This window comes from Elaeis guineensis, chromosome 13 (assembly GCF_000442705.2).
Source record: "Elaeis guineensis isolate ETL-2024a chromosome 13, EG11, whole genome shotgun sequence".
NCBI lineage: Eukaryota > Viridiplantae > Streptophyta > Magnoliopsida > Arecales > Arecaceae > Elaeis > Elaeis guineensis.
In genome coordinates, this window is record NC_026005.2 from 71811712 (window position 1) to 71821938 (window position 10227).

Consider the following 10227-nt stretch of genomic DNA (forward strand, 5'->3'; position numbering starts at 1 on the left):
ATTATTCTTTATGATATCATTTTGCTTTCTACTTTCTAAAGGATAAAATTTATTTTGGTATTCTAATGGTTGATGTGCTTGGAAAAATTTATGTTAGCATCTCTATACACTTTCATGCTTACTAATTTAAATGTTGCATGCCCTTCTTATCTGTCTGCACAGTATACATGGTTCTTTATGCCCATGCTTTGTATTGATAGCTTAATTGTTTCCACTGGATATCTAACATTGCTGGGATTTACTGCAGGCTGGATGGTATTCTAACATCCTTTATTTAGGGGAGGAGGATAACCTTCCTATCTTAACTATGACGTATGTTTTTCTCTCTATATATATTCTTAATTTTTCTTGTTTTTCTTGACCTGTTTTGAAGCTCATGGAAGTTCTAACGTAAATAGTAAGTCCTAGTTATTGGAAATAACATGTTGCAGAAGTCATTTTTCTGTTATTGCTGTTGTGAGGTAGTTTCTGTAATTCCATGTTGCTAGTGCATTGTTCAAGTTATCATGGATTAAAAAAGTTTAAAAGCCATTATCCTGAGTTTGTTTTAACTTTTAATTGCTATCTGCAGAAGTTGGAATATTGTCTTCTCATGGACATTTTTCAGTGATTCTGATATGTTACTTTTTTTCAATTCAATTAATGACCTGCATGTTTCTAGTAATTGCCCATCCCAAGGGGTGGGAATAAGATAGCGCTTTCTCATTGACAACTTTCAGTGTTTCCTCACATATCTGATATGTTTTCTACATGCTGATTTCTACAATTAAACTAATGAAGTGTTTGCCCTACATATGATATATATTCAACTTGTAACCAAACAGGTGCTCATGCTCAGAGATTGATCAATTTAGATCTGGTGAATTACCTATATCTGGCCCTTCAAATGATTACATGAATACATTAGTGAGAGGATTGGTAGAAGGGAAACAGATTACCAGAGAGGAAGCAATTGCTTACATTAATGATGCTGCTATGAGAGAGTTATAATTACTCCTTAGGCCTCTCATTTTTTGCATAGCAAGCTGTGTAGGTACAATGATTAACACTGGATCAAAAGCATACAAGCTCAATTCTTCACTGTATATAGCTTGTGTTTTAGAAGTTTTTGTATGAACCGCACAAAGAGCGTTTGATTAGAAGATGTCTGAATGGTTTTTTTGTTGATATGGTTTGTCTTTAATTTGGTTTGGGTTTGTATTTGATTATCAAATCAACAAGAGTCAAATTTGTAGGATTGCAAACTTTATTCCATGTGCTTGCTTTGTTCATTCTAAGAACAGTGACTGCCACTGGAGTATGATTTGTGCCTTTTGCAAAATATTGATCATTATGTTGCAGCAGAGAATTGGAAAGAGGTCATGAAAATTTTAGTTAGGGCATTGATATTACAAGCTTTGACAAATCTGATATGGATGTCATCTAAATACCCATTCATAGACCTTAGACATCAAGGTTGATTATCTTGTTGTCAGCTCATGTTCATCTCTAAAATGTTCTAATTTTATTGTTGAATTATCTGGGTGACTTGCCTATAATAACCTTTGAGAGGAAGCCATTGCTTCTGTCAATGCTGCTGCTGCGGATTTATAAATGCTCCTTGTGCCACTTGTATTAGCAAGTTCTGTAGGTATAATGAAAAGACTGAATCAAAAAGCATACAGCTTGATTCTTCATTGTGTATCATGGCAATGTATCACTGCACACTGGGCTTGATGCTGCACAGAGAGCAAAAGAATGCATCATAGCCAAAATCCAAGACCTGGTTTACCTCGAGTTCCTGCAAATCACCAGAAACTTTGTTGCCATTCATATGGACATCAACAGCTTTCGTGAATCATGTTTTCCTTGATTCAAACTCTGATGTGGATTCAAAGGCATGGATGCACGGTCCCTCTGAAGGGTGCAAGAGTTCCTGTAGGGTATAAACGAGGTCTAAACTCCACACTTTCTGCTCGTCCGACCATACAACTCTGTTTGTAAGGAAGGTTGCTTAATGCATTTGTAACTCTCCTGTCACTTTTATTTCACTTCTATTTAACGGAATCAGAAGCAGCTTTCATTAGCTTCTTTCATAGAACTCGAGTGGATTTCATTCCCACAGAAAATATAGTGTGTTTCTGATCATGTTTGAGGCTAAAGGTAATGCTTATTATAGATAAGAGTCTTCCTTTCTCTGCTGAGCTCAAAAGACGGTGCCCTGGTTGATTGGTTAATGAAGGAATGTTGTAGAAGTTTTATTTCAACTTTTATGTTGCATGAGAGCTCATTAAGATGGTGAGGCCAGAGATCGCAATTCCATATGTCTTAAAAGTATCAAAGCCATAAAGTTCGTGGCCTGTGTCACCTAAATGTTCAAACAATTTGTTTCTGACAAAATAAAGATCACTCAGACTTGATCGGCACTGAAAATCAAAAGAATATGAAGGGGAAAAATATTCAAGAAAATATAAAATAATGACTAGAAAATAACACCTATCGAAGCACCTTGATTCAAAGCTCTCACTACGTCTCATATGCATTACTAGGAGCCTTTGAGATTGCTTGATTCAAACAATCTAAGGAGTCAGTTCACAAAGAAAAACTTGCAAACTCTGTCAATACGCAACAAAATATTTGAACAATCAAAGCGAACATACTTGTTCAGTATAATTTATCATATTCTCAAAGGTCATGGAGTTATGACAAATCTCATTTTCCTAGGCAAAATTCTGGGCATACAGATCCAAGATTTCAAGATTGGTTGAATGGTTTCTGCAAAGACAATAAACAGCACGGTATAATTTTTGTTTATTTTAATTATAAATTAAGCTCAAACTCAAGTTCGAGTGTGGCTTGGTTAATATTTGAGCTAAATCAAGTCTATCTCAATTTTTTTATTTTTTTGACCTTATCGAGCTTGAACTTAGATACTGAGATCCAATTGATCCGAGCCAAATTTCAAGTTAGAATACTTTAAAAATGAATTGAGCTCGGGCCTGTAGCTACTCGATCCAGCTTGATTGAGCATGTGCCAATGTCCCACCCATCACCTTGGGCTTGATGAAATATCAGCTATAACTAAAGGGACCCAATGGGAAATTGATATCCCAAAATAGAGCGTGCTAAGTCTGCAACCAAGATTTGCAATGAAATTAGTGGCAGGATTTCCTTCGCGACAAATATGAGAGCATGCCAATATATGTCCTATTGCTTCAGATGTAAAATGTCAGAGAGGTTAGGATGAAGTGAAGATTCGCTGCCAAGAAGCCAGCTGATAACTATCGACCGATCACCCTCCAATTAGATATTTGTAGCATAAACGCTCCATTGCCACAAACAAGCAGGTTAGGCAGGGAGTTAACTACTTTAATTGTCGGTTAAGCAGAATTATACATGCATATAATAAATAGGTAAGTAGATTTGCCAGCGGATCTGACCCAATACGATATGTTTATCAAATAGATTAAACATGCTGGTTCAGGTTACTACTTGCTTATTAATTAAACATAATACATCCATACTTCAAATCTTATACATTTGAGATTTTTTAATCTGACTCGTATATGATTCGACCTGATATGATTGCCATCCCTACTTGCATAGGAGGCGACAGGGGCAAAAGCATCCAAGAGCATGTACCAAGGGTGAGTGCAGAAATAGCAAACAAAGGCATAGTGTTTGCACAAGAAGGTCAAATATATCGGAGGAAATTTTTTCATGTAATTTATTAAAAAAAAAAAGAAAAAGAAAAAAAAAAAGCCATCCAAAAGTCTGACAGAAGATAAACAATCAAGCTCTTATCTCATGACCATATTTTAATACTAGGTCAGAGTATTGAACAAATTATTTCCAGCAAAAAAAAAAAAAAAAATCCAAAAACAGCTCGGAGCCTCGTGCTGCGAAGGCTTGTAAGAAAACACAAACTCCTGAAGTTTCAGTAAACGCTTGTACCGGACTGAGATAATATTTCCACTTCTCCTGTCAAAAATCGCAAATTAATCTTCAGCAGCCGAGCTTTTCATATCTTCAGCAGGGCCGTAGGGAGTTCGCATACGGAATCAAAATCGGATATCCCGATGGGTAGTCTTCTTGCAACTCCTTCAACGCTCGTTCTTTGATACTGTAGCTATACATACACCCATTCATCCCAAAAACCAGCGTGTCGCTATTGATCAATATAAACGCGTCCACCTCTCCCGGGCTTGCAATCCCCACTTCCATCACGCTAACTCGATATATTTCGGCCCATGTTATGTTCCCTTGATCCCGAGACATCACCCACAGCTTAAAAATCGAAGAACCCTCGCAAGTTATCAAGCACAAAGATTTCTCACCCCACCTTCCAATCTTAGCCTCATGGCCGTAAGCAGACGTCTTCATTGCCTCCACCGGCGTCGGAAGAATCTCGGAGCCCTCCCCTTCGATATCGAAGCGGACAACGTACGGATCCGTACGCATGTAGGTCCCACAAGTGGAAGCCACGTACACTGCCCCGTCGCAAATAACCGGATACTCCAGTTGCAGATTTCTCGGACCTCCGTCCACCATCCTGTCGAACTTCCATGCATTGTCTGCTGAAACGTAGACCCTGCACCGGTAAAACGAGGACCACTCCGGCGTCGTTGTGAGGCACACCAGCTTGTAGTCTCTCGACATCGGGTCGACGGCGACGGCGATGCATAACCGGTTGTGGTATTCTTCGCCGGTCGTCGGCGGCGGGATGAAGCGCAGCGTGGCGATGTGATGCACGGGATTGTAGACACACAAGCTGCTTAAGCTTCTAGACTGGTTCGAGCAGAATAGGAGACCATTAGCTGAGGCGAGGACGACCCTTTGGGTGCGCCGCAAGAAGTGAAGGTTTTCACCGGGTATGCCGGCATTGGGGTCGAGGGGAGTGAGGTTGAGAAGGCCGGAGTATGGCTGAGTGAAGAAGCCGGAGTCGGCTTTGGTGTGGTGGGATTGTGTAAGGAGGAAGTGGTCGCATGCGGAGCATTGCAGAAGGTTCCGACTGAGGGTTCGGAGCTTCATGATGGATTTTGCTGGGAGGAAGGAGAGGATCTCGGAGACTTCGTCGTCGCAGAGGCGTCTTGGTGTGGAGGCCATGGCTGATGGAATACAAAGAAGGGCTTCGTGAGATTGACGTAGCCGAGGTGAAGGTTATTTATAATATGCCGTAGGTACTCCAAGTTCGAGTAGAATTAATCTAGTGAGGAAGTTGTCCACGTAGATGGATGGATCATAAGCTGGCAGTGGGTAAACTCCCAATTCGAGTAGGAAACGTACTGGCGTCCATGTAGACGGATGGATCACACCCGAAAGCTGAAGCCCAAGGTCGACAGGTCATCTCATCGTTCGGCTTGACCCGGACCCAACTCCAATTGGCTTCAGCTGTCAGATTCTATTCATCACTTGGTGGCTCTGGGATCCGGCCTTCATCTGGCATGGGTGGGTTCTACGTCGATGCTACACCAATTTTCGAACTAATTTTCGTAGGTCAATCTAACTGTACTAAAGTCACGGCCTAGGTTGATGTGTTGAACACGTGTCCATATGTAGCCCCAAGCAAAAGGTTTAGTTGTTGGGCCCTTCGTAACTATCCATTATGTCTGAGATGGTTTCTTTGACGGAAGGAAACCGACAATATTTGGATTATCTTATAAGAATCTAATTTTGGACTTAGAAGCCTTCTTCTTCAGATTTCTTTATGGATAGACTCCGATCAAAATTTTAATAATTATGATTGAAGGTGGCATCATTAATATATTTACTGTATAAAATTATTTTACTTGAGATATTTTCTCACAAGATGTTATTGAAATCTACTAAAATACTGCTAGCTCGATGCTCCCAGTTACATGCTAACACCAAGCAGACTGGACGAGTGGAGCTTACCCTGCTTCTTAGGTGCAAATTCCATAAAAGATGTTTTCCAGCCACACATCTTCCACTTTCTTAAATACTTCATTCCACATTCTCAATTAAAGAGAAGTCAAAATATAGAGATCTCTTTAAACATGTTTACCAAGACATGATGAAGCGAAGAAACCAAATCTTGCTTACAATTTCAACATTCTATTTTTGTTTTTTTTTTTTTTTTGTTTGGATGAAATTGGAGACTAACAGATAGTTAACCCATTAGTCACCGGCAATCTTATTAATAATAAAATAATTATAAAACGTATGTTAGATAAGAGAAAGTACAAGAAACAGGAGGAAATATATGCTAAGAAATACAACAAAAATAAGGTAAAAACAGGCTCAGACAAGCATGGAGTGTAAAAATAAAAACAAGAATTAAGCTGCTGCAAAAGGAAGTTTCCCTACCATCCAATCTTATATAAAGAGTGGAGAAGTAGAGGATCAGTTAAGGATCGTAGCACGAAAAAACATGGAGTACAGCTTCAAAAGCACCAAAATATTGAAAATAACTCTGACAGGAACCCAAGAAAACTTCTGAGTTTTTAAGACAACAGAAACTTTAAGAGAAACTTCTGAAAAGTATAGGACAATAGCATCAGAAATAATGCCAAAGCATCATGGGTTTTAGCAGCAACCATATTAGGAACCATATCAATATCATCAGTCTCATGAATTAAGCAGTAAAGCTGGATCAGAGAGAAAGGAGAAACCATGAATCAGGCTTCATCTTGATAAGCAAGGCAACTCATCATTTTCGGCAAGGAAAAACAACTTGAGCCCAGCTTAAACCCAGCTTAAACCAAACCAAGGATAAATTTAAATTGATCTCCAGCATCTCTTAACATTATGCCAAAAATTAGTAAAAGCAACCAACTCCTTATGGCTACAAAGAGAGGACCAATTGTTACATAAGGAGAAAGCCTTGTGATCAGCAACAGAGGCAACAGTAGAGTACTCCTTCAAGAAAATGCAAAAATTTCTTTCAATCCAATAGCACCAGATAACCTTTTTCGCCACAATGAGCATAAGAATGGAGCCATGCAGCTCTTTGTAAAAATTCTTGATTTTCGGCTTAGGAAGAGTATTGAAGGTTACCATCATAGTCTCCTAAATTTCAGAAACAAAGGAACAAGAGCAAAAGGTATGATCAGTGGATTCCACCATACAGGCACAAAGCACACAACCATCCAAATTCCGATTCAGCTTTCTTTGAAGGAGATCTCTAGTATTTAGTTTGTAGGAAATAGCGAGTCAAAGAAAACATTTAACCTTCTGAGGAGTAGTAAATTTCAAATTAATTTGGCACGAGCCCAGTTAACACCTCTGGAGATCAGAAATTTATACAAGGAAGCAGTGGAGAAGCCACTCGAAGAATTGAGGTTGCACAAAAATTTGTCTTTATCTTTTAAATTAGGAACTAAGGAAAGTATATTGTTGAAAACTAGAGATGGGAGAGGAGGAGGAATTTTTGAGAAAGGAGGAATTCTCTTTTCATTTTTCTTCATATTACAGCCTTAGGGTCCTCCCCATTTTATACAAGAGTTTTCATTCTCTTTAAAAGAAAGTGATAACTTATTTTTGGTTATTCCTTAAACAAGAAAAATCATTCACGATTATTACCTAAACAGGAAAATGCCATGGATGGAAAGACGGGGTAGGCAAGGCTGTCAACACTCCTCCTCAAGATGAGATGAAGATATCACGAAGTCTGATCTTGCTGCAAATTGAAGAAAACATATAACCATTGAAACCCTTCGTTAGAATGTCTGCCAATTATTCTGAAGATTTAATAAATGATAAACAGATAACTTTCTGATCGAGCTTCTCTTTGATGAAATGGCGATCAATTTCTATATGCTTAGTTCTATTATGTTGAATATGATTGTTGGCAATATTAATGGCCGCCTTATTATTATAGTAAAAAATAAGGAAAGAGGACTGAAAAAGACGTAACTCAATGAGCAGTTGTTTCAACCATAAGACCTCACAAATGCCTTGAGCCATAGCTCGATACTCAGCCTCCGCACTAGATCGAGCAACAACATCTTATTTCTTACTGGCCAAGTCACAAGATTACCACCAACAAAAGTACAATAGCCTGAGGTTGATCGACGATCATCTATGGAGCCTGCCCAATCAGCATCAAAGTAGACTTCAACTTTGAGATGTTTATGATGAGAGAAAAGAAGACCACGCCCTGGGCAACTCTTAAGATATCGAAGAATTCTATATGCAGCTTCCTGATGGCATTTACGGGGATCATGTATGTACTGACTCACAATACTGACTGTAAAGGCTATGTCAGGTCTTGTGTGAGATAGATAGATCAGTCTGCCAACAAGACATTGATATCGCTCACGATCAACTGGCTCACTACTATCAGTAGTAAGACGATGATGCTGCTCGATAGGTGTGACAGTATGTTGATAGTCTAATATTCCTGTCTCAGTCAATAAATCCAGAATGTATTTTCATTGAGAAAGAAAGATGCTATGAGATGATCTGGCTATTTCAATCCCAAGGAAGTACTACAAGTTATCCAAATCTTTGACTTCAAAAGATTGTGTCAATTGAGTCTTCAAACGGGCCAATTCTAAGAGATCATCATCAGTACGAATAATATCATCAACATAAACAATTAGGATAGCAACCTTCCCTTTATTATAACAGAAGAACATAGTATGATCTACATTACTCTGGTGGTAACCAATTTCAAGTATGGCACGATAGAAGCGATCAAACCATATTTTGGGTGACTGCTTTAGTCCATAGAGTGACCTGCGCAGTCGGCAAATCTTGCCTGCAGTTTCTGTACTAGTGAATTCAGGAGGAATCTCTATATACACCTCCTCTTGAAGATTACCATGTAAAAAGGTATTTTTCACATCTAGTTGGAATAAACTCCAGTCGAGATTTGCCGCACAAAAAATGAGGGTCCGAACTGTGTTGATCTTGGCTACAAGGGCGAAAGCCTCCTCATAATCAATGTCGTATGTCTGTGTATACCCTTTCACAACTAAACAAGCTTTGTAGCGATCAACTTTACCCTCAAGTGTTTGTTTCACAGTATAAACCCATTTGCAACCTACTGATTATTTTTCAGTAGGTAAGAGAACCAATTCCCAAGTTTGATTTTTTTTCAAGTCTCGCATTTCTTCAAGCATTGCTTCCCTCCACTTAGGATTTATCATAGCCTCTTTCTAGTACGTTGGTACAGAGATAGCTTCTAATGATGCAATAACTGACCTATATGTAGATGATGTAGACTCATAGAAAATAAAATTAGCAATATCATAATGATATCGAAAAGAAAGAATATGAGAATGAGAAGCTTTTCTATGAGTAATAGGTAGATTCAAGGTAGGGTCAGGAGGAGGAATATCACCATTGTCAAATGAGAATGCTGGAGCTGAGTCAGAGAAAGACTGTTGGATAGCGATAGAATGCATAATGGGCTCAGTCGAAGACTCTCCCTGTCGATTAGAGTCACTATCCTGCTATTCATCAGTTTGCTCCTGCTCCTGCTCAGTCTCCTCAGTTACTATAATCTTTCCCTCTTGACCAGTAGCTTTAGAAGAGATACTAGGAGAGCAAATGAACTGTTGGACTAAAGATAGTTGAGTAGCTGGCTGAATTATTGAAACACTATCAAAGAAGGCTTCAGTCTCTCAAAAAGTGATGTCCATGCTGACAAATACCCGTCTTTCAGGAGGATAATAGCATTTATAACCTTTTTAAGTAGCAGGATAGCTTACAAAGACACACTTCAAAGCTTTTGAATCAAGTTTGCTGACTGTAGGATGATGATCTCGGATAAAACACACACACCTGAATATCCGAGGAGGTACAATAAAAAAAAGACTCCTATAGGTATTCAAGTGGTGCCTTATACTCCAGAGTTCGAAGAGACATCCGGTTAATCAGATAAACCGCAGTGAGAACTGCTTCACCCCATAAGATTTTTGGAACCTGCATAGCAAATAACAAAGATCTAGAAACTTTCAAAAGATGTTGATTCTTCCATTCAGCAACACCATTCTAGGCTGGTGTGTCAATGCAGGTAGTTTGATGGATAATTCCATGAGTAGTTAAATACTCATAAAATTTTTTATGCATATATTTTGTGCCATTATCAAATCTCAATACTTTAATTTTGATACTAAACTGGGTATCAACTAATTTATGAAATTCTTTGAAACAGCGTATAACCTTATCTTTAGCCTTTAGAAGATATACCCAAGTCACTCTACTATAGCAGTTAATAAAAGTCACAAAATAACGATGTCCAGAAATAGAGACAGTACTACAAGATCCCCACACATCAGA

At 38.7% G+C, this 10227-nt stretch overlaps 2 protein-coding genes across 3 annotated transcripts in view; one reads left to right on the forward strand and one right to left on the reverse strand.

Moving 5' to 3' along the window:
- LOC105056123 (histone deacetylase 5-like) overlaps positions 1 to 1990 on the forward strand; it is a 53746-nt gene extending 51756 nt beyond the window's left edge. Inside the window, exons 11-12 of one of the 2 annotated variants that reach the window (XR_012136477.1) lie at positions 248 to 312; positions 825 to 897. Coding sequence is in view for 1 of the 2 variants with exons in the window: in XM_073248058.1 (XP_073104159.1) it covers positions 248 to 312; positions 825 to 990 (231 nt within the window). In the remaining variant the exon portion in view is untranslated. Of the gene's footprint in view, positions 1 to 247; positions 313 to 824 lie in introns of both variants that reach the window. The other variant, XM_073248058.1, reaches the window with a different exon arrangement.
- Positions 1533 to 5085, reverse strand: LOC105056122 (F-box protein At5g07610-like). The gene is made up of 3 exons (XM_010938196.2): positions 4138 to 5085; positions 1708 to 1780; positions 1533 to 1624 (listed from the first exon to the last, which is right to left on the reverse strand). The coding sequence occupies exons 1-3, from the start codon at positions 5083 to 5085 to the stop codon at positions 1533 to 1535; spliced, it is 1113 nt and encodes a 370-aa protein (XP_010936498.2).
- Between the last annotated feature and the right edge of the window lie 5142 nt (positions 5086 to 10227).